This window comes from Barbatula barbatula (genome assembly GCF_947034865.1).
Source record: "Barbatula barbatula genome assembly, chromosome: 1".
NCBI lineage: Eukaryota > Metazoa > Chordata > Actinopteri > Cypriniformes > Nemacheilidae > Barbatula > Barbatula barbatula.
The window spans coordinates 11,649,263-11,675,275 of NC_136766.1; the positions used below are offsets into that span (position 1 = coordinate 11,649,263).

At 37.7% G+C, this 26,013-nt stretch overlaps 1 protein-coding gene across 1 annotated transcript in view; it reads left to right on the top strand.

Annotated features, from left to right (window-relative positions):
- LOC306900317 (neural-cadherin) overlaps positions 1–26,013 on the top strand; it is a 182,499-nt gene that overhangs the window by 92,354 nt on the left and 64,132 nt on the right. The window contains exons 7-16 of the mRNA XM_079467146.1: positions 3,351–3,493; positions 9,089–9,261; positions 11,443–11,611; positions 12,664–12,834; positions 12,964–13,136; positions 14,739–14,906; positions 17,149–17,398; positions 21,319–21,446; positions 22,828–23,014; positions 25,319–25,462. Of these exons, the coding sequence (XP_079323272.1) occupies positions 3,351–3,493; positions 9,089–9,261; positions 11,443–11,611; positions 12,664–12,834; positions 12,964–13,136; positions 14,739–14,906; positions 17,149–17,398; positions 21,319–21,446; positions 22,828–23,014; positions 25,319–25,462 (1,706 nt within the window). The remainder of the gene's footprint in view (positions 1–3,350; positions 3,494–9,088; positions 9,262–11,442; positions 11,612–12,663; positions 12,835–12,963; positions 13,137–14,738; positions 14,907–17,148; positions 17,399–21,318; positions 21,447–22,827; positions 23,015–25,318; positions 25,463–26,013) is intronic.

Consider the following 26,013-nt stretch of genomic DNA (forward strand, 5'->3'; position numbering starts at 1 on the left):
CGGAATGTCTCACTCAGCCCATCAGTGGTGCCTGTGTGACAATTTAAAACTTTGCAGCTGAATAATAATAATTGATGGGTGGTGAATATGAAAGTATGTTGCGCTCTGTCATTGCGCTGCACAGATGTGGAGGCGATGTTTGTTCGGTCGCCACGAGGTGTAGTTCCATTGACATTTGAGCATTGTTTTGGATGTGATGAAGTGCCAATGGGGTTTTGGCGAGATATGTTTAGCGTGAAATGTGTTGGCTTTGTCTGCTCACATTCCCCTGAGAGAGCTCCAGTTTTACTGTTTGAGGGGCAGTCTAACTCTAATACATCAAATAATGGCTTTTTGGTAATAATGCAAATTTCCTATGAGTGAGAGTGGGTCTGTATGTGTGTGTGCATGGGTTACAACTGTTGATTTTACTGTTTGACTATCACTCTTTTTACCTAAATAGCCATTACCATAATATGCATCATGACGGTTTCTTTCTTCTAATCTTGTAACTCTACTGTAAAGTGGATATTGTGGCTAACTGTCAAACTTGGCATCAACTTGATTGGATTCATTTCATGTTTTCATATACACATATTATTACATAAAAATGTGTAAAATATGTGACCCAGTGTCATTTCAAAGTTATATTTTAACCATTAATGTCACTGTGATTTCAATCTTTGACGTGATGTTATACAGTATTTTCACACATATTGTTTGTACATTATCCTGCAGGGACGGAAGTAATGAATTACAACTACTCACGCTACTGTAATTAAGTAGTTGTTTTGGATATTTGCACTTATATGAGTATATTTTAAGTCTGTAATTCTACTTGTACTTCTTTACAAATAAAGCTAATATTTCTACTTCGCTGCTTTGAAAATCACACTTGTTACGGAGTACAATTTGAATTCATATTCAAACCTTTGACAGGCCTTTTAGTTGGACTTAATATGCGTTCTCTCCAGTCTCGTCATTGGCCCCGCCCCTCTCGTTCCTAGTATTGCTTTCCTCCTGTGTCTCATTACCCACACCTGCCCATTGTTATCTCCTTTGTTAGTCTCCCTATTTAATGCCCTCTTGTCTATTGGCTTGTGGTGGTTCGTTTTGCTAAGTGTACTTGTTTAGTCTTATTTAATTAACACTGCATATAGGAATTTATTGTGTGTCTGATATTTGACCTGTGTTTTGAATTCCATAACCTTTTATGTTTTACTTATAGTCATTTTTTCTTGTACAGCTGCTTTGTAACAATGAAAATTGTAAAAAGCGCTATATAAATAAAGCTGACTTGACTTGACTTGACTTTATGTTGAAGATAACACGTTAGTGTACCTTGCTTAATGTCTATAGGTCCCTTGTTCTTAAATCTCTGTGTGACGAGTCAGAAGTTTGTTTATTTTGGAAAGTGTTTGTTTTCGGTTTTGGTGGGTGTTTGTTTTGTGTTTAATAAAGATCCGGTTAACCCCTTCAGCGCTGCCTGCACTTGGGTTCTACCTTCCTATTTCAAGACAGATTTGTAGAGCTGATCACAAACTCAGACAAATGAGAAACAAGCAATCCCTGTGCCTCCTGAGTATTAACATCTTATGAAGTGAATCACATGTTTTATAAGAAATATAGAAATATTGTGTTTCTGTTTAAGTGTCATCAAGATGGCTATATTGTGAGGTACAATTGTTCATCTCTCCAGAGTCTCTACATCAAGTGCTCTGCCCTTATTAGTGATAGGGAACATGAATGTGATAGAAATGCAGTTTTGCAAACTGTACATTACCATTTATTATGTTATAAATAACGTCCAGTTTCTTGCACAGATCTATCGATTGATTTTATAAGACTTTAACAGATTGTCAGAAGCCTCACGGATTACTTTTACGTTGCCTCCATCTTTTTTTTTTACTTTTAACGAAATGAACCTGGGATTTGCATTAATTTATGAAAGACCATGGACTGCAGTTCCAGGTAAAAATCTTTACTCTTATACCTGTCACATACATTTTGGAAGGCTTGAGGTTGAGTAAATGAGCAGCCAGTTCCTCGACAGATGTCCTTTCAATAATAATACATATGCAATTTTAGCTTTTTTCATGCAGTATTTTGGGCTATCAATTTCTGCATTATGGGGCCTAGTACACTTAGTCGAACAGTGCTGGAATTGCAAAAATGGTTTCAACCGGAAACTGAGCTCATGACACAGACAGACAGACAGACAGAGAGGCAGAGAGACAGAGAGACAGAGAGACAAACAGAGACACAGACAGACATACCGTTTTTAAACACATTAAACTGTTATTTTGTCTGTGTTGTATACATTTATATGCTTTACCAATAAGATATTTCTACATAAACCTTCAAATTGTATCATTCATAATTATTAATAATTCATTAAATAATACCGGCTAAAAGTAACAAGTAACTAGTACTCAAAGTCGTTTTTTAGAAGAGTAATTTTAACTTTTACTCAAATACGTTTTAGCAAGAGTTAATTTACTTGTAATTGAGCAAAATTTCAGCAATGTAACAGTACTTAAATTTCCAGTACTCTTTCCACCACTGTTATCCAGGATGGTATTATGTAGAAAACAGTAAAATGCAAAAAATAACTGTGTTTTTCACTGACTGGGACACATAGCCTATTGTAAAGGTCAATAGTGATCGGCTGTACATCCTTTTTTAAATTTGTATCTTTTTATCTAAACTTGAATTATAGAGAATCTGATACGATTTACCTGATACGAAGTGTACGCTTTAATCTTCAATTGTGTGTACAGATTAGAAAGAAAGGGAGACTGTCGCTCCACATGTACAATACAACACCAACTGATGCTTTTAAACTTTTTTCACTTGTACATTTATCTGTTGTTATTGCATGTCTTTAAATAGAGGTTAAACCTGTCAGTATCACATCAAACAGTCTCAAGAATCTCAAGTTTCTTTCACACATTTTAAAACATTTTCACAGTTTGAAATCTATGAAATATATTCTAGTCAACAGCTGTCAGAATAATACAGTACCTGTCATCAACTATGCCTCTCTGACGAACCATTTTATTAACACTGAACCAAAGCTTGAAACTTCTAATTGAAACATTTAATTTGCAAACAAATGTATTTAACAAATCCTTGTGAACTTTCTAAAAGTAACAGTAATCTCTGACATGACTTTCATGCTTGCATCTTTGTACTAATAAAAACAAATTAGTCTTCTAAAACACATCTGTCATCTGATTTGTTGTTGAATTTAATAAAAATACTCTGTATACACACCCACAAGCACTAATATGTTGTTTTTTTATGCCTACAAGGCGCTGCACTTTCGTCAAGGAATCACAAAGGAAATTTGTGTGTGTTTGCAAAAACAGGTATCGGACCTTTGTCTCAGAGGATGCAGGGCCCAACACTTTGGTCGCAACAGTGCTTGCCAAGGACCCGGATGGAGATGGGATCACATATAAAATTACCGCAGGCAATGAGGAGGGCAACTTTGTCATCGACAGTCAGAAAGGTGAGACATCCTTTCAGATGTATACTGTGACTCTTTCAGCTGTTTCACGCTGGTTGAACATTCTCGCTAAGGGACAGTCCAGTAGGGCTGCTTTCTTTCATCTCTTTACATTGTATTGCATCACATTGTACATCAGTAGCTTTAGTATTAATAATGATTAAATAACGGTTAGTAATTCAAAATTAGTTTTACGCTAGGATGATCACAGCAAGCCAGCTAATTAAACAAAATCTTTTAGTTTTTCATCCTCTTGATGCCAAAGGAATATTATTACTTAATATATGTATGTACTTTTATGCCTTTTTATTGGGTTAGGAAGTAAAAAGAGACAAATGTACTGTAGAGGAAGTGGGTGGATAAGGGAGGATGGGATTGAAACATGAGGCAGGCCAGATTCAAAGCTCCTGATTTTTACAATATATATATATAGATGTATATATCTATCTATCTATCTATATATCTATATATCTATCTATAAAATACATTTTGTCTGAGATAGTCACAGTTACCTTTTTACATCTTCCACATCACCAGATCAAAGTTCTAAAGTAAGAGCCTAAGCCTATAACTGATAACTTAAACTGATTAAGAACTGATTCTTAATCAGTTTAAGTTACAATATCCACAAAACGACAGGATAGCAAGCTCTTTATTTAATAAAACGATCCGTGTATGTACAGAACAGATACATATGTTTACATGTGCAACAATAATCTCTAATAAGACTAAATCTCAGTAACATGTTTACATGACATGAGAACACTTCTTCACTCCCGTTTACACGCAGTTTTAATTATTCTCATTATTTGCTATAATACACAGTACAAACGATTCTCTCTGGTACAGCCGGCGTGTTACTGGCTATCGTTTGAATATATTCGCTGGAATCGCGTCAAATGATAATAGCCTTCCTCCAGATGTGTTTCATAGTTATTACGCAATGTGATAAATACAGAGATATGATGAAAATGTCTCTTTCTGTATGAAGATAAGGAGCAGAGACTGCCGGCAGCAAGTTGTATTGACAGTAAAACTTTAGAATGTCATGTTTACCATGAATTTGCGGTTAAGGTGGGTGACAGAAGCGCACACGCACCTTTGTTAATTTGATCGAATGATTGGTTTATATGAGATAAAGTGTAATCGCAATATTGACAAAATACCATTAAAATCGCATTATGAGGGTGCATGAAAACATAGTCATTGAGTCCCGTGATGAATAAAAAAAGTTATGTACTAGGCACAGTTGTATGACGAAAATGGAATTTGAATGTATTTTTATCTCTTGCAGTTCTGCAGGGCTGGAGAACTTCAGTAATGGCTCAGTAAATACAACATTTAACTTCACTTCCCTTTAAACACTTTACGGCTTAATTACCAAACGGTTAAAGAGCTAGACGTGGTGCTTTGACTGATTGTGTTTGGATTGAACAAGATTGGTCCGCTGATACACAAATCTCTTGTCCTTCTCCCAAAATTTGTTTGCTGCTTATACGTTCCCGGCGCTCCAATTTAGTGCTCCAGTCAGGTGATTCAAACATGCACCGCTTCACTGAAACCGCACGGTTCCTCAAAACGTGTCTGTGTTGATTCCCCTCCCTCAGTAATTCTGCACTTCTCTCCTCTAAAGATCATAGCGTTTCTGTATTACCCTTTCTATACGGCGCGTCAGATCTTTGCGTCTCCTGAAATTCCCTCTATCATTCATTAGACCGTCTCCTCCATTAGATGTTTTTGTCGAGCGAGGCAGAGCCCGGACTCGTTGTTAATTTACTGTAACTCGCAGAGGAATGCACTCTGTTTGATTTAATACCCCTTTAAGAATTCAAACAGCAGAGTCAATAAGATGATCAGGCCTTTTGTATTAAAGACATAAATACAAAGACGGCACTCGGCCCGTGAATTTACTGGCATGCCGGAGGAGTGTTTGCTTTGATAATCATCCAGATCATCGCGAGCGCACAGCACCTGTCAAGCGGTTTTATTTTCCTCTTTTATTTGTAGTGTCTGGATTTTTGCCTGAAAAATGGCGCCATGTTAAACAAGGTTCCACCGAATGCCTGGCAACAGAGATATGCGTCGTAAAGGAACAAAAACTGCCAGAAAATATATTTGGATATCCAGCAAGCCTCTAAACATATTCTTTGCTTGAAGATAGTAACACTGTGAACATGTTATATTGATTAAGGTATCTAGTTGAAATTATTTATCTAGTATGTTTATTAAAATAAATTATTTTTGAAATCAGGAGAAGTGTTCATTGCCTTTCATAAGGTACATAGTGTCTTGAAAATCTACCCTTTACTGTTTAAAGAGCTTTTTTTCGACTTTAGCAAATGAATGCACATACAGATTCTCACCACCCCCTTCCCAAATGTTCGCTGTTTGTTTTAGCAAAGCACAAAGAGAGAACGAATTGACGTTTTCACCTTTATTTATAGGAGATAGCCTACCTTGTAACACCCGAGAGAAGAATCAAAGCTGCAAAAACAAACAGTAACTGGGTTGGATAAGAGATTGCCTCCATAAATTAATGCTTGCACCTTTTGCATTATCTGCAGAAATGATAGATTTTCAGGAGGGGAGAATATTTCCCATCTGCTTCTTACAGAAGTGTTCGAGCGGAGTCCCACTGTGTTGTAATCTGACTAGGCTACTACTTCACTTATATCTTGACAGGTGCCTAGCTGAAGAGAAATACCCTTGATGCCGAACGCTGCATGTTGTTTCGCTATGTGGAACTCTGCAGCATGCGTGGATATCAAATCTCATTATCTAACCACAATATCTTTTGCGGTTTGGTCATTGAATATTTATGGTGTTTATGTGTTTTTACATGCATACAGTGAATTTGCTGTCAAAGTATCTTATATGTTGTTCTTATAAGGACGGCCTCATCCAGGCTAGGCCCGAATGGTAATGCACGTATATCTTTAAATAATTTTTTATTTTTGGGTGACCTATTCCTTATTTATTCACAACCTGTATATGGATTCTTCTTTGATAGGCAAAAGAAGATATTTGAGAAATGGAAGTCAGTTGGGCCCCAAATTGTTTGGTCACCAACGTTCTTCACAATACCTTCTTTTGTGTTCTGCAGATTTTTTTTTATCATGCAGATGGAGAATGGCATAATAACGAAGAATAACCAATGATTCATTCAAGTTATCATTACTTGGGTGAACCACCTGTATATTGGTGGATTGAGCCATTGGTTGCAATTCACAACCTCACTTCTAGATGTCACTAAAATCGCTACATTGCTCCTTTAAATGCTTAAACTTTACCAAGTGTCAACTAACAAGGAGCTATATAGTTTTTCAGCAGGTGTTAATCCTTGTTAATGTTAGTTGATGTAGATACAATTTTATTCATTTTCATTGTGTGTTAGTTAATGTTAACAGTTACAACATTTGCTCTGTACATGATCTAATTTTAATAAATGCTGTAGCCGTATCATTTATTTTTAGTCCATATAATGCATTAACTGATGTTTTATTTTTACAGTATAATGCACCAAAATGGATTATATTATAACAAAATTATATGGTTTGTCCCAAGCTCAAAGTGCATTGAATGGGGGCACGACAGTGATCTAGACTGTCATAAGAAGAGGGCCAGTGGCATGCCCTCCATCCTCATGTACAAAGACATTTGCTTGTCATACCCCTGGAGAAACATCTTCTCCATTTGATGTGCACTGATATGTGCTGGCTGCCTCTTCCATCTGTGTCCTGTTCCAGAATTCACCAGTGTGAATTCTAATCGTAATGGGCACTTCCAGCTCAAGGACAGATAAATCACACACGGATCCTGACTGCAATACAGATTTCATTGCTCGAACTGCCAGTTTGTCAATATTTATCATCTGAGTTCAAGCACTTTATTTAATTCTGTTTAGAATCACTTGGGTAATGTCTAACTACACAGAGGCCCGGTACGGTACGAAACAATCTCCGAGTCTCAGTCAGATTAGCCCGCGGTTCTCATAGCCTGCAGTTGATACAACTGTCTAGAGAATAGAGCTCGAACCTGTGACAAGCATCCTCGTTTGCACAAAATACACAAACACACACACGAAAAGCCGGCGGTGGGGTGGGGAAGGGGGTGGCTTGATATGCTAGCGAGGGTAGGGATGTTCAGATTGAATTAGAATTGATTACATGTTCTTTTTCCTCTGAGTCTTGCCACAAAAGAACTAGCGTTATGCATTAGAATCAATTCAAGAAACTAGGGTACATGTGATTTCCCTCCTGCCAACTCTGTGTCAGTTGACGTTCCTGTTTCTTTAATGTCCCATTGCTGTGCGCTGGAGATAGCAGTCATCCTGCTTCTCAGATTATAAATGCTGAGCTGAATGCAGAGTCTAAACTGCTCTCCTGAAAGATGCTAGTGTATAGCAAACTGCGGAGGGTCACGTAGGAGCTGATTCCAGCTGTCTACACAGATAAGACGCGTTGAATCATAACGACAGTCCTCGCGCACCCACGCATATATTCATCCATAAAAACATGTAATGGGTTTTATATAGTAAAAACCTCAAGAACGTCAAATATAGTCATCGATGACTTAAAGGTCAGATAAACCCTTTCAGATTTATGAATGGCCAATAAAAGATTTGTCTTCACGAACTCGTATATTCTCATTAGGTACTCTAGCGAGTTCTTACAGTAGGTGTTCAATGTCTTTTGTGAGTCGCAATGTTGGGATGAGAGTCAGTGTGTTACAGTACATTACATGCAAAATGGTCTCGGATTACTTCTGCTCAGACTGTTTAAACTCTGTATCTGTTTAAAAGCTTACAAGTTAACGGTGAAAGTCATAGTTCACCACAAAATGTCTATTCTGTCATCATTTATTCACATTTGGCGAGTGAATGGTTAACAACAATCACAAAAAAAGTGATACAGGTTTGAAATGACAAGAGGTGAATAAATGATGGGTGAACTATCCCTATAACATGTATTAGTTTGGGCCAACCAAAAAATGTTTTATTCAAATATATTATTAATGATGTATGAAAAATGTTTTATATATGTGCTTGGAGTGTAACACTGAAGCGCAACTTTGAGAAGAACTAAAGGAGGTTTGGCATACAAACAAAAAAACACATGATAACATATTACTGTAGTACAGAAGAGAATCAGCAAAATATTAATAACAGATAAAATTGCAGGAAATGTACTATATGCTTTATTACTTGAGAGATCTATCTTGTGTATTCAAATTAAACTCATACTTAGGAATATGCTGTAGTTTGCCTTTTTGCCAATTTTATTTTGTAGAGTAAATACCTTCAAAGTTGTTTTGTCTATTTTGTACCATGCACCTTTGTGATGGTTTTAAACTGAGATGGCAATAAAGAAAGTATTGTCCAAATAAGCCTGTAGCTATCCCATTTAGGAAAAATGTGCACTTTGTGTAGCCTACTGCAAATAGATAGCGTTCATTCAGTCTCATCAATAAACAACTTATTGCAACAAATGGAGCATTGCACTACTGAAGAAGAAAATGGTAATTGTTTTAGTGAAGTGGGATTTTGATGAGAGTAATGGTCAATTAAATTCTGCCGTCTTTGACTGTCACCTCAAATAGGACTCATCCGTCTGCGCTCCAGCCCACCTCCCAAACTTCAAGGAATGAAGTACATTCTGAACGTAACAGCAACGGATGACAATGCCTCCGGTGGACCGCAGCCCCTTTCTGCCACCGCCCAGATCATTGTTGGAGTAGATGATGTAAACAACAATAAACCCGTGTTTGAAAAGGTACAGTGTTTATTGATTTCTATTTCTTAACCTTCCCTTATTTATTATGCATTGTGACTTTCAAAATGTGTTTATGACACTTTCTATTATGGAACATATTTTGAGAAATGTCTCAGTGGTTTTGTGTCTTTACAATTGATGTCAATGGGGTCCAATTCTTTAACATTTCTCAAACAGGTTTGAAATCACATGAAGCAGATTATATTAAATAATAAAAATTATTGTGCGAGCTATTCCTTTAACAGAATTAAATGTTGGTAAATTTCATATTATATAAATGATTATAGATTTGTATGTCAGATCTAAAATTGCTAAAGGACAGAACATTTTTGGTTACTGCAACATTTGGTAGTCGGTCACTGAGTGTGCTGTCCCATTTATTTATTCATTTCTCATTCTGTGCTTTCATTCTCTTGAAATACTTTGCGTCTCTTTTTACCTTCTTCTATTTATCATCCCCTCTCCTATTTTCTACAGAGATATTATTAACAGGGCAACCTGTGCTGTTTCTTGATCATCTGACGGCCGTTTTAATGAAGTGCCTGAAATATGTGTTAAATTACGGGTCCACTCAGTTGCTGGGTAAATACGTGTTGAGTGCTATTCTGGAGATCTTAAGAGGGTCTTAATCTCCCCGGGCTCCTCAAAGAGGTGTGGAGATGCTCGGCTTTGGGCCAATGTTTAGTTCTTCAAAACTTCTCTTCCGAGGAGACGGAACTCTTTGGTTTTTGAGCTAGCTCAGGAAAGCCAAAGTGGCAGGTCTTGCTCAGCGGAACGACTACAAAGCGAGACTTCTCGAAATTAATGAATAAAACATTGATGCACTGGACATTTTCTACCCTTTTTGAACTCCTCTATTTTGCAGATTTTTATTTCCCGGCACGCTTTATCTTCACAGCCTGTTTATCTCTATCATATGCACCCACTACTCACCCATTTTTTTCTCCTCCATGCTAGAAATCCTTTGTACGTTCCTTTATGTTGGGAAAAAGGGGACGTGAATTTCTCTGAAGTAATGTTTTAGATTCAGTAGCTCCCACCTGAACATCTCCTATTCCCTGTCATGTCTTTGTTTTAGAATACAAAACCATTACAGTGTGACCTGTGAACATCAGTGGCGGTGAAGCTCCTCTGAGAAGGTCTTTTACTTGTAGACTCGGGGTCTGTGTGTTTTGTGCCGGTCTTTTGGAGGTCTGTGAGAAGGACTCTTGAGGGGTTGCTTGATGTTTGGTCTCCATCCTAATGGGATTTCACAATCACATTACCGATTTAACAACACAGAGCTAAAGATTGCATTTTAGCTAGCAGGAGGATAAAAGCAACCCTCAAAGATATAACCAGGTCCTTTTTTATCAACTTGGTGTCAGAAGTGGCCATCAAATTAAAGGCTGGTGGGCTGATTTGGGAAAACGTGCGATGTTTTAAACTGATATAGTTACTGGATTTCTTTTTCAGAGGGCTCATTTAACCTTAAGCTGAGGAAACTGAAGAATGATGAAAAGGATTTTTCTTTATTTAATGATGTATACAAAGATGAGGATGAAGAAGGTGTGTGGGTGGTGAAGCATGGCTGAATTATCCAAGCTTATTTCTTCAGATTCAGTGGATGGAATTGATTCAAGGGCGCTTCAATTATAAAACACAGATGAATCTCAACAGAACCAAAGAGATAAGGATTGTTACGCCTCTTCTTTTATCCTTTATCCCTTGAATTCACATCCAGTCCAGAATGTTGCAGTGTTTATCTGATTTATTCTCTCTTTGCCTCAATATCTCAGTGTTTGTTACTTTAAACAATTTTCGTGTTGGAACCATTGTGCGTGAAGTTGCTGTGGCCATGAGGTTCTAGCTTAAAAAACATTCAACAGTATAATTTTAAAGCTTGATGATAACTGCATTTTTATTACTTATCTTGTGTGTGATGTTTGGTCGCCTTGCACCAGTGATTGCTTACCAGGGCTAGTAAACCAAAGTTTAAAGGTTTATAAAACTAAAGAGTTGCTGAGTTCGACTTTCCCCAGAGGGAAGAAGCTGAAGTCAGTCCTTGGAGTCTTTGTAATAAGCTTACTATGTTTGGCTTTGTGTAGGAAAGTTGGTGGCATATAACATCTGTAGCCCCATTTATCCTCTGACATCTAGCTCTGACTCGCATTTTCTTTCTTTCTTTTCTGTTCTCTACAGTGTCTCGAGTATAAGGAAAGAGCCACAGTGCTAGAAAATAAACCAGCTGGAACGTTTGTGCTGCAAGTTCATGCCGAAGATGCTGATGAAGGGGCCAATGGCAGAGTAACGTATGGCTTCATGCATAAAGATAGCACTGTTCCTGCCTTCAGCATTGATCCTGAAACAGGTACTACGAATATACTGTACTGAGAGTATGAAGGTAGATGTCCTCAGAACGTAACCAGAAATAATTTCTATAGTATTTTATATTTTTTGGTAAGAAGCAACTGGTTAACCCCAATCTTTTAATAATTTCTATTAAGCTCTCTCAAAAAATCTCATCAGTTCTCTGTTGAATCTTTCCCTCTCGCGCTGGCTTTCACTGCTATGGAATTCAAGGCTTGAAGTATTTTTATGAAACTTGAGTGTAATTCACTTTAATCATAGGCTTTCAGAATGTGCCAACTCTCAAATGGAAGAAAAGACAGCATTTAAATATGTCGTCTCAAGAAATGGAATGCTTTATGAAATGTAACTGTTCATTGGACATCACTCTGTGTCCCATTTTATGGACGGGAATAAAGAAAGAAAATAGGAGTGTCTTGCAGTGGCAGGAAACGTGAGGCACATTTGCAATGCCATTTCAAAATCAAACGGGGAGCTGTAAAGATTTGACAGAGTGAGGTGAACTGAGGTACAGGAAAGGAAAAATGCTTATTGTTCCACATACTCTATGTAACATACATGTTTATGTCTGAATAATGTTGTTTACTTGACAAAATATGTACTGCATATTTTTTAGATATGCAAAAAAAATAAGTTCTGAATTTACTATTTATAGGTATGTGATTAGGTAAAAATAATATTTTGTGAACGACTAACAATATTTCTCCCACATTTCAGACAAAAATATGGTTTATTTTAGCATTTATTTGCAAAACAGTTTTTACAAGTCTTGTCATGCTGTCTTTTACATTGCTATTGTATGACTTTATGTCACTCCTGAGGTTAGATTTTGTTGAAATTCAACAGACACTGGACTGGAATTACCCCACAATGATCATCTGGAAATGCTGCTTAAATAAAATTTTGGAGTGGTCTCAAAATTTTTTATAGATGTGGCCATTCTGTGATATTAAACCAACAAACATACTGTCTATAGTACTGTAAATATACAGTGTCTAAGGACTGTGTTTCCTTTCAGCTGTTAATACTTGGTGAACAAAATCTCCATTACAGGTGTTATCTTAACCGCAATCAAGTTTGATCGCGAGAGGCAGAGAGAGTACGCAATAACAGTCACGGCCACGGACCAAGCGGCAGACCCCCTCATTGGCATCTGCCAACTCAACATCCAAATCCTGGATGAGAACGACAACAGCCCCAAATTTGAGAACCTGCGCTACGAGTGTGAGCATCCGCCGTTCATTTCTTTGAGACATTTACGCATGATCTTAAACAATCATAAATCTCTGCTGAGTTTGCATTAAAGTGTTTCCAGTACATTCGCATTCAAACCCTCATGTCTTCCCGTGACAGATTTCCTGCGAGAGGACACAATGATCGGTACCAGTTTTCTGCGCGTGGCTGCGCACGACGATGATTACAGCACTAATGCAGCCATCACTTATTCCATGTCTGGAGAACAGCCAGAGTACCTGCGAGTAAATCCCCTCACAGGCTGGGTCTATGTGAACCAGCCCATCTCGCAGGTCAGCCTTGCTCTACACGGTGGTTTAAAGCCATGCCTGTGTGTGTGTGTGTGTGTGTGTGTGTGTGTGTGTGTGTGTGTGTGTGTGTGTGTGTGTGTGTGTGTGTCTGTGTGTGTACGCTCAAAGTCAAAGCGTTGATTTTTAACACAAGTTTCAGACTGGTGCCTTTACAGAAAACCTGTTCAGCAGAATGACTCATTAAACAGTCCTAGAGGACAGGTGTTGGATGTATGAATTGGGCTTGCTTTAAGATGAATATTGTATAGTTCTTGTGTGTTTATTTGAAGTTTCACACGTCTCCGGTGGGAATGATATAGCAGGTCTGCAGCTTTTTTCTCAGCGCTCAGTCTGGACTGTCGATTTGCTGCTAACAAGGTCTTTTACAATACTTCTTTTTTTTGTATATGCATCGACTGAAACAGCCTATAGTAGAACACATAGAAATGCAATAGAAAAGATGTCTTTGTGCATTAATAGTTATTGCAAAAGTGCGTGTAGGTGTTTAGATTTGAAGCCTATTGATATTGGACCACCTTTGTCAAGCGAACTTTATAAAATTGTTGCTAAGACTACCAAGGGTGTAATGTCAGCTGGGGTATATAGTGAGGTTTTTGTGTCTGTGTGTGTATACATTTTCTATGTGATTGGAGAGTGTGGGGTCTATTGTTGAGAAGCCCTTTCACATTATTTTAAAAGACTCTCTGTAATACGACGCATGTTGCTGTGTACGCAGACATCATCAGTGATTCTGCTGGTTTGATCAGACATCTAAAGTGAGCTGATATCACAGGAAATTCAAATCAATTGTTGTGCTTATAAATGATGTTATGTATTTTGAAAAAAGTGTAAAATTGACTGAGTATTTCTTAACGGCAGCCACAGCTTTTTCCCTGTTGACATGGCAAAAATATTTGTACACTCTCACTATCTAGGGGTATTACATTTAATAACAATGTCCAGCAGTGGATATAAATGCGTCAGCTTGGCATTTTTCAGCCATAATGAGATTTCCACAACAGCTTAAATTAGAGTTGACCAATATTGAGTTTGATGTGCTTGTTATGTGGTGGAAATTTCATTTAAAACATTTTTGGAGTAAAATGCAAGACTCCTCCAGACCGTAGCATGCATTATGCATATGCACATAAACAATATATCTGTCACGCTTTTTTGTCTAAATTTTGGGTAGGCCTTGATGTTTCCTTCATTTTTACTTAATTTATTTTATCATGTCTCATGTTCATGCTCAAGAATGTTCTTCACTGCGGTCTCCTTGGCCACCGAGTACACTTCAAGAAAGAGAAAATGTTTGTTGCTGGTGGAATTAATGGAATATGTCATAACTGAAATCAAAGACAAATCATTTCTAAAATAGATGTGAGATGGTGAATATTTACCGTATGCTTTACCTAAATGATTAAATACGTACAGTGAATCTATCTGATCATATTTCCTTGATTAAATAAAATATACATCGTAACTTTATTAGCCACTAGCCAGATAAACAAACACAGGCCAAAAGTTAACTTCGGGCCAGGTGAGTGCGTCCGAAGAAACATCTGAAAAAGCCATGTCATTTATAAAGTATGTATTTGTTTTCAGAGGACCTACATCAGTAGACAGATCATAGCTACAGACGGTGGAAACCGTAGCGGTTTAGTTGAACTGGCTGTCACCATCACCAATGTAAAGAACCAGCCGCCGCAGTGGGAGAAGGACAAATACGAGGTGGTCATCCCCGAGAACACTGTCAGAGACACTCCAGTTGTGGTATGTGCTTTACTCTAAAGACGTATAATGTAACTGTACATATACTCTAGCTATGTAAATCTATGTCTGGCTTTTACCTCCGTTAATAAATAGCACCGGGGGAAAAGAGGGCAATACAGAATGACTTGCACTATTTCCACAGACATTTATTATTTATGTCGATTCCATCATTGCCAAGTTTTAACAAAAGTCAACACAAACATCCTGATGAGAGATTTATTAGTTTGGTCTTTGAGGTGCACTATTAATAACCATACCTTCCATGTGTGCATTGAAGGAAGGTTATGATGGATGTGCGTGGGTTTTAATTCTACAATACAGCTGTGGATATTCTGCACGGGTTATGTGTGCCCAGACACTATAAACTGACTGTCATGTACTGCCGGTTAAAACTGACAGTCTCTGCTTTCTGCTCGACCACACACAGTCTGCACACAGCATTGCCTGTCATAAGTCAAATTCAAACACACACACTCAAACATGGTTTACTTCTGTCATAATTGTTTTTATACTTACTTGATGATGTTTTTTGCAGTATGATTAAAAGTCTTAATATATAACATATGTATAATATTTATTGTCCCCCCATAATATACTATACTATGTTTCTCTCAACCCTGAATTACTGTATCTTGCTTCAGATTGCAAGGATGCTACTTCATTATATTCACTTTTTAGGAAATGAACCAGTCCATGAGTCACTGGATTATTCATGAACATTTATTTGTTTCCCGCTTTTATTTGGTAGCAAATGCACTGGAAGCATTTAAATGCAGAATTTACAGTAATTCTTTTATTGCCATTAATGTGGAAGAGCATTTTATGAAGAGCAGCATAAACAAACAGGGCAGCTACAAATAGAGACAGGAGGAGATATGAAGACACTCACTCACCCCATTCTAATTAATATTGTGAGTAAATGCTCATTTTCTAGCGGTTTAGTAATTCTTTGATCTGGAATGAAGGTCTCCTTTTAGATTTCTCCTTCAGCCCCATTGAGTCAATATTTCCAAAGATGCAGACCAGCAATGCTAAATGTATATGAGGGTGTTTCTCCGCCACAAATGAATGTATAGTTCAAATACAAATGAGACGTTTAACAAACGTGGCTTTATATCGCTGAAATTAATTATCATCGAAACTCGGAAAATGTGAACCTTTGAGTGACCATGTGGACGAATGCAGCAGAGAACATTTTTATTGTTGTATTTGGCAGATGATTTCTTCAAGCAAAAGTGAAAAGATCAGTATGTGTGTTAACTTGAAATCAGTTCTACCAGTTAAACATCAGGAGAATTGAGATCAGAGCACTGAGATGTAGTTTAGCAACAACATATTTGATATTTGTGTTTAACTGAGTTGCCATAGTATTGAATTATTGTGGATATTTCGAGTATTTCCATTACTTCCATCTGTGCTGTGACAAATGCACAGTTTTATTTTCCAGCTGCATTTAGTTTGATATTGATTTCTGTGCTGTGATTCATGTGATGAGAATAGAAAAGTGCATTGTATTGTTGTGCAGAAGACCGAAGTTCCATTGAGCTTTGCTGCATTAATCCACTTCTGTTTACTTTTTGTTTTTATACACACTAGATACATTTATATATAAAATATATAAATAATAAACATTGCGTTTTGGCGTCAGTGCTGCTGAATTTTGAAGCTGTGACTATTGCTTCAGTGCATCCTGAATGCAATATACTGTCAGATTTGAAGGGCTGTTAAATAAAGCCACATGATCATTTTTTGCTGTCTTATATTGCCCTTCCTCTAAAGTTGGCATCTTTGTATGCGTTTTACAACTTTTCGAGTTATTGAAATGTTTGATCTTATACGGTGCTCAATCTATGTTCAGTCATTGCACGGTGTCTTTTTTATAACATTGCATAATATGTCTTCCTGTCACTACCAGCACATTATATTAGACTTTAAAACGGATACCTCCGGTCCTTGAACTTGATTGATCAATAGCTGTGTTTCATTCACAATAAATCACAGCTGACCTCTTCTTCTTGTTGAATAGAAACGTTCTGTTACTGTTTATATGTTTTATTATGTGGTAATCGATTTATAAAACCTTATACTCAACGTAGCGCTCTGCATCATGCCGTGCCTAACAACGCCCTTAAGACGTGACTATATTTACAAAACATGCACAGCCTCTCGTATCTTATTGTTTGAATATTATATTTTGATAATATGATTGTAATTTAATATTTTAATTGTTTACTCTTGTCAGACTATCAAGGCCACTTCTCCACTGGGTGACCCAAGGGTGACTTATAATCTGGAGGATGGATTGGTTCCAGAGAGCAACATGCCTGTTCGTTTCTATCTAACGCCAAATCGTGAAGATGGCTCTGCCTCTATCCTTGTTGCAGAACCTCTGGATTATGAAATCACACGCAACTTTATGCTTAGGGTTCGAGTGCAGAACGTGGCTCCTGTACCACTAGCAGCCTTCACCACTGTTCACATAAACATCACAGGTAAAGAGTACCGTTTTGATTGACCAAAAACATGTTCAGACATTTAAAGGTGCTGTGTCATTTTTTGGAGGATCTATTCTATATAATATACAGTACATAACCGCGTCTTCAGAGGTGTATAAAGACCTTACATAATGAAGAGTTACGTTTTATTAGCTTAGAATAAGATATTTCTATCTAAATACGCTGCAGGTCCCCTTGCATGGAATTTGCCTTGTTGTTTCTACAGTAGCCCTTAAACGGAAAAGCTCCTCTACAGAGAGTGTTTCGTAAATATGTTATTTCCTTTAGCAAAAAAGCGAAAATGTGGTGACATCTTAGTTCTGCGTCAGCCACTATAGTGCTTCGAAAGGGAGGGGCGGAGTGAGTCGTTGGTTGCAGTTCTTAAACCTCACCCCTAGATGACTCTAAATTTCATAACCTTAAAATTTATTTTAAAATAACTGTGGTGATAAACTTACTAATTACATACAGTAAGTTAAAAAGTCAGAGACTAGTGTAGAGACCAAGTGAGAATTCTTGTGTGTGGCATGTGTTTTTTAATTTATTCATATTATTATATTAAAGAAATGTTATATTTTTCTATGTACTCATTATTTTTAAATCGACTATTAGAGTGAATAAATTGTGAACGATCTTGCTTGTTCTACAAACACCATGCACAGTACTGTCTTTTACCTTTTCTGTGTTTTTCAGTTTTCATTTTGATTTTAGTCTGTAAAGCTGCTTTAGAACAATGCACGTTATGAAAAATTGAATTGAATTGAACAATTCTAGATTATCTATGTGGTCTCAGACTTTTGGACCATACTGTATATTTACATATATTATTTATCAGTTTACATACATGCATGAATTTCTTAATGCTCTAATTAACATGTGACCAATATTTCTAAAGCATTTATTCATCTTAGTTTATGTTAATTTTACAAATATATAATTAAAATCAAAAGTTGTAACTAGTAGCATAAGTAAATGCACAGTGAACTAACATGAACATTCTTAAAGATGAATAAATCCGCAAAATCTATATTGTTGATTGTTAGTTTATAGTAGCTAATGTTCTAATATTAACCAATAAAACCTGTAAGTTAATTTATATCTACACCTCAAACACGTGTTGGCACATCAGATTTTAAGTCCTTGTTTGAATTAATGTTCAAAACCTTAGACTTGTTAACTGTGTTTAATAATCCCTGCCTACTTTTAAACTCATAACAGAATCTATTTTAAGACTCGATAGCCACAATTCTTTAAAACCCTTTATTTCATCCTATGCTGTCTGTTCCCTTCCACTTAAGTATTCGTCAGCGTTCATCTCACACACTGCGGGAAGTCTCTCCAACCTCCTCTGTAATTTACAGAGTTTGCCCTCCAGTGTTAATCTGGCTCTCTTCATGCATGATTCCTTCACTCTCCTCCAGTTATGGCTGCTCCATAATACTGTTCCAGCAACAGTCCCTCACCACATCATGTATGGTTGGTAATACATTTGAAATTGGCGGAGGAAACTGGCATTCGATCGGAATCAGAAATGATTTTACTCCAAACTGCTTCTTACTCCTTGAACGTGATCTGAAGGGTAACATGTTCCTGGAAAGCGCTGTATCATTTATGTTAAAGCAAATCATTAATCTGTCCTGTTCCTTCTAATGTATTTACGCCATTCGGTTAAGAGCAGTGAGATGGGAGATGTAAAGCAGGATAGCGAGATATAGGGCGGGTGGCAGAGAGGAGGTCGTAATGGATTTGGCCTTCCTGTTTAATTCATGCTTTACGGCTTTGGCTGATAGAAAATTAAAACCTCGAAGTGCATCAGATGGTGATTAGTGTCTGGAATCATTGAACCCATTAAAGATCTTACCCTGAATTCCACCGGCTTCATCTCCCTTTCAGTACAGGGAACAGCATATTTTAGGAGAGTATACTTGGTATTAATTTCCCTCGAACACACAGTATGCACTAATGTAATGCGGCTTAGATAAGGCCTAAAGTAACAAGTAAGATTAGTTTCTGATGAAAAATGTCTTCTTAAATCGAATTAAAGGTGTTTTTTTCAGATAAATGTTTTTTATATTATATTAACATCCTGATAACAATCAATAAGTGGTCCAAATATTAGAATATAAGAAAGTTTCGCTTGCTCAGTCTAGCCACTTTAAAAGGGCATACCCTATCTTTGAAGTCAGACAGATTTGTTTCTATATGCTCACTCTGAATACAACTAAAGTTTCATAATGATATGCTACTTTGTTCATAAAATACAGCATTTTACTACATTACTTGGCATGCCACATCGAATCTAACGAGACCAACTTCATAGTTTTTGGCCAAACCGTTCACAAGTTATGAGCAAAAATTGCAATATTTGAAACTCGAGATCACGAGGTGGCACTGTGTCGAGAAACACTATGTTGCCTCAGGTCAGACTTGTGATGAACCTCACCGGGGCTGTGTCTGAAATCGCATATTGTGACAGTACGAACTGAATTTGAATAAGTACCTACCTATTGGCGGTTAAAACTATACGTTCTATATATTATGAGTGGGAGTAGTATGAATACCATCCGGACATACTGCGTCAGCAATGTTTTATGGTCATGTGACCAGTGTGCTCTTTTACCTATGATGTATTGACAACAACCTACACGTGAGCGTGTATTATTGGAAAATAATTTATTGGATTTAAAGGACGGACGTCCGCCTTAAAGTTTTCCACTATATTTCTTTGATTTACTTTAGAAATTTGACCTTTGCTCAGCTCCCGTCACATCATGGTATACATAAGTGTCCATCCGAACCACACTCACGAATCTCTGCGGAAGTAGATGACCATCTGGGTATTTTTGCCCACTGTTTTTTGCATGCTGAGGTTTCGGACATACTATTCATGACTCATACTCATTTTCGCCTACTATATAGTACCAAGTCTACGAGTCCGTAGGGTGTCCCATTCAGCTTATCAGCGCTCGGAAGTCTGCTCGAGAGCGCCGCCTTTGTGCCTTCAATGTGGTCTTCAGCAAAGCCTCTGCTGAAGTTACCTACCCAGGAATCCTTGAGAACGACCGATCACAGTACGGATGGTCGTACATAAACATGACGGATGGTTTTTTAAATATATATTGATAAAATTCAAATTTCAAATAGTTTCTCTCACATTATTGCTTATTTATTTCTATTGAGCCAACTATTCAAGAATAAAAACTTTTAATGCAGTGCAGTTTATTACTTAAGGTAATAAGTCTCTGATGTTTTGTTGTAGATTTATATTTGGTTGTCTCTGTACAGGTGAAAAACACAGCTTCTAACGACGTATATGCATATTAAGAACAAATTATGCACATTAAACATAGTTTATACCAAACCTGTAAATAAATGTATAAGTAGTTGAATTACAAACATAAGTATCCATGGCATAATGCTCGGGTGGCATAATCACCATAGATGATAACCGGCAGGTCCTGACCCAAATAACAACAATGGGAGGGCAGTGTTGTCAACTTCATGAAGCGCTGTGCGGACTGGTCAGCGTATGACATCAAAGTACTGCGAGCCATTAGAAAGCATTGCTTCCTCTTTCCGGCATGACAACCTCAAGTCTGTCCCAAATATGTGCTCCCATTTACCCTTGTAGGCTTGGTGGCCTTTGGGTCTGCACTTCCTGACGTCACCAAGTGTGATCTCGGAAGAGGTCCACAAGACTGGAGTGTACCATTTGGGACAGGGCATAAGTCGATACATTAAAGTTTGGCAAAGATACAGCATCAAATCCATTTTGGCGTGCTCGCTGTCAAATTGGTTTACATGGTATACACGAATTCCATACCTTATAATCAGGAGTGTTTCTAAATGCTACATTTAACTTTATATCAAGTTTTATAACAAATGACTTAACTGTGTAAACTGTCTGCTGTTGACAGATGTCAATGACAACGTGCCATTCTTCACCTCTTCCATATATGAGGCATCTGTGACAGAAGGAGTGGAGATTGGAACTCACGTTCTTCAGGTGTCAGCCAATGATCTTGACCTGGGGATGAATGGGAAGGTATGAATTGTCTTTCAGTTGAATTAGCTATGCACTCAGCCATCCTCAATCTCTAGATGAATCTGTAAACAAATTGTTTCTTTGTATGCATTATACTCAGACGGCTGAAAGATCTGAAAAATTCAAAGAACGTCTATCTTACAGGCATGCTTTTCATAAATTGAGTAATCTATATAGCGAAACACTGACTATGCCCTCTAAACTTACTTATGCAATTTAGTGGAAAGCCAAATTGGTTTGTATTTGTATCTTACAATAGATGCCTTGGTTGTTTTAGCATTTGTTTTGCACATATTCTATAAAGGACTGTCCTATGTTATAAATAAAAGAGATTTAAAGGGAGAAAAAACTTACAGAATTGCATAAGGTAGTGCATCTCAGTGAAAACTCAGTTCTCGGATAATTTCTTTTAAAAAAGTGGGTATTAGACTGCAGGGGCCTTTCAGTATTAGAGGGGCCTTTCGTTCTCTGAATCATAGATACCATGCAATCCCACACTGAATAATGAGTATCATTTGTGGGTGTGAATGCTAATATCATTCTTTTGGTCCAACAGCCCCCCTCCAAAGCCCCTCGGTGCCAGATGGGGATTGCTGCATGTTTTATTAACCTGACCCCTGCAATCATTTTATTAAGCCATTTACATTTAATTCAGCCCTTTTATTTGTGTTCTCTGCTCTAATGCAGCCGGCAGGGCATCATTTAATACCTACACCATGCTGGTTTAGTGCAGACATTCAGAGCCGTTTGTATGATAATTGTTGTTCGGTGCTTGTCGAAACAGCAGTTGGCACCTCTTCATCCACTCAGCCTTTTTGGGCTACTTGGATTAGCGTCATTATTCTTAAATTGAATGGCCTTGATTTTCGTTGTACCTGCTGGGAAATTGGCAATGTGCGGTATAGGCGTTAGTGGCGGAACACGCAACGGGAGATCTCAGGACTGGGCCAGAGCTCAGGGTGAATAAATTAGATGAGAAGCTGTCAGTACTGGACTGTTTATTTACTTTGGATTAGGTAAAGTTGGGTATAAGTAAATAAACCCATAGACACCAAGGCATTCACAGACAGACTAGCATTCATTATGAACAAAAGGCTTATTTTCATCATTTAGACCACTGTGCTTTTGTCTTGTATTGTTTCCTTTGTCTTATTGAAGCTTGGGTGGAATATTTTAGTACTGAAGGGATTATGCCTTTTTTAAATGGGCATTAATTAAACATGTTTGTATTGTGTAAAAACCTGTGTAGTGTTGGATGAGTCGTTCATTTTTTATGTTCATTTTGATTTCATAGGATCTTTATCTTCTATGAGGCAGATGCCATTTCTGCTGGCTTCATATCTTTCGGTTAATTTTTTTTAATTTCTCCCCTATATCTCAGATTTTATACTCTCTACTGAATGACCGCAGTGGTGACTATCAGTACTTCGGCATTGATCCTGAGCTGGGCACCATCTACACAGAGGCTGTGTTTGACCGTGAGACCAAGGGATCTTACCTGCTGGAGGTGAAGTCAGTGGATGGCTGGGAGTCTGCCAGGCCGGGGAAGCACGGGCAACCCAATTCAGGTAAAGCCAAGTGAATTGAAACCAACTCACAAGCTCAGCTAAATGGGTTTAGCAGGGCAAAGTACAGGAGAAATGTATGCCTGTATACCTGTTTCATGTTGCTTATTCTTTTGGAAACCTGTTTGAAAGGACACTGGATGCTAGCGTACTGTATATAACAAACTTTCTACAGGCCTGAATGTCACTGAATAAAAAACAGTGCTATATTTATATCCTGCATGGCCAAAGGCACATGGACGCGTTTCCAATCAACAGCTATAAATGTTGCTATAGCCACAGCCATTATTAAGAAGTGCAAGCAATCATGCACTTGTTGCAATTGTCCCAACAAACATTTTCAGTAGAATGCTTTTTTTTGCTCCAGCATGTCTATAGTGAAATGGTTTGAGTCTGGCTTGAATAAACATGCTATTCATTGAAGACTTTCGGCATTGAATTGTTGATCGCTTTGACAGAAGAATAGAAGCTGTTGTAAACACTGGTCCAGAAGCACTTCCGGTTTTCGTTTTTCATGCTACTTAAATATTTTTTAAACGTAAATATTACCATAAAACCAAATGTTGGTTGTATTAAAACAAAACTGAAACAGGACGTTCTTCTGGACCAGTGTTGTTAACATCTGTCTAAGTGGAAGCAACTATTCAACAGGTGCATCTATTGCCATGTATTGAAGTACTACAGTGGCGGCTCAGAACTAAGATGTCGTCAAGTTTTCACTTCCTTACCGAATCAGATAACGTATTAAGGAAATGCGCTCTATAGACCAATTTGTCTGTTTAACGCTACTGTAGAAACAAATTGGCGAATTCCATGTAAGGGGACCCTGCGTTGTATATAGATAGAAATAGCTCATTCTGAGGTAATAAAAACATAACGCTTCATTATGTAAGGTCTTTATACACCTCTGAAAACATAGTTATGTATATTAAATACCATTTCTGTCAATACATTCTGCAAAAAATTGCACACATGACCTTTAAATGTAAAAAGACTTATTTTCTTATTTCAGTGGTGTAGTCTAATTGGTTTTGTTAGACCACACGGGGGGCCAGAGTCCCACTGAATCGATTATTAACAGTGTCTCTTTAGTGTCCTTCATTTTGGCGGCGTAAACAGCCCTCTAATATTTTAAGATGCCAGATAGACAAAAGTCATCTGTGGACATTTCCGTGATTTAAATGTTTATGAAGGTGCCAGAGGGGATAGTGACATTCAGACGGCTGCAAAATGAGTTTGTTCGCCTGCTCACAGTCACTTTATCCTGCACACTGGATTGGGAAGAGGCTTGCTCCATACTGACACGTGTAATGAGATACACAAATGCGGATAATAAGATAGACAAAGTGACAGTGTCAAATACGCTCCAGCACACAGAAGACAGAGTGTTAATGAGCACTGAGCCACACGTGCACACACATTTAGACAAACAACATGTGAATACTAATCATGGGATGTAATGACGAGATCCTGTCAAAATCAAAAGCATATCCAGAAAAAACACAAAGAAGTGCTGCACGAGTGGAAAATCACACAACGGAGCTGCGCCTGTGCGCTTCTGAGAAGAAAACATGACCATGGCTTTGTTGAAGCTGCCTGTCACAGGGAGGCAGCCAAGCAGTTGCCGTGCTTTTTTAACACAACATTACACATCATAAAGAGAGAACGATCCAGAATTCCTTTATCTGCCTCTCGCTGCCCTGACTGAAGGCTGTGAAAAGGTCATAACTGATGCATGTTTGTTTTGTGAACTCCATAATTTAATGAATTACTGCCAACACGATCAATAGAAAACATAAACTTGCATGTCCTGTAAAGTTCTGTTTGCAGCTTGCTTTCTGCGCCATTCATTTCTTAAGACAAATAGCATTAAGATTTGAGAATAAAACGCATTTAAATAAAAACTAGATGTTTACACTGCAAAATAAACAGTGCTGTTTTGGATCATTTAGCGTAACGTCAAAAAGTGTAACAGGTGTTTAGTGAAAAGATTTTTCTTTTTGTTTGAGCTGACATACAATGTGTTAAAGTGCCTAAATTAATTTGAAATCTGAAAACCTTGACTGTCCAGGGTTCTTCTCTCACTCTTCATCTGATAACTTCAGAGCCACAGAGATAAATACAGGGTGAAGATAGAGAGGCAATGAATGAGACACAAGACACTTGGAATTTAAAAGAGGAGAACGACTATAGAAAGGCGAGAGAGAGAAACTGGAAAACAAAGAAGAAAACACTTGAACGTACAAGCAGAAAAGATAAAGACAGCAGAGTGATTGAATAATATTGTATGTGTTTTTGACTCATCAGATACGGCATACGTGCGCATTTTCATCAGTGATGTGAACGATAACAAGCCGGTGTTTTCGCAGTCCGTGTACGAAGTTGATGTGGACGAGGATGCTGACGTGGGCTCCACCATCCTAACTGTCAGCGCTAATGATGAAGATGAAGGTAGGAAAAGATGAGGAGGGGCATTTTACAATGGATAGAACAATATGCTCATTTGTAAGGCAGAAGTGCTTTGGGTGAAAATGAGCATGGATGTCTCTATTCGTTCATTCGTGAGAGTGAACTTGCACTTAAAGTGGGATGTTCAGCACTCGGTAGGTTGTGTGCATTGTGTGCCTTGGAAATAATGCAAGAGGCTAAAATACAGAAAACTAAATAGATCAAATAAACATATTTTCAATATATACATTGTTTTGGCAGTTGGACTGTATTATGCAAAAAACCTCGACTAGCACATATTGGTATTGATGAAACACTGTGAGAACACAATCCCAGGAGCTTGCTTGTGTCTCCAGGCTATTGTTGTCATATTCATCTGTTCTTTGCAATAACATCTGTAACACTCACAACCACAAGAGACATTCACTAATCAATATACCCCGAGACCATACAAAACGCTACTCCCATGATATACTGCCTCATGCGTCACCACGCAAAAGATTGGTGTATGCGTTTTGCCCTGTGCTCTTCCCTAGAAACACACACGAAGAAGA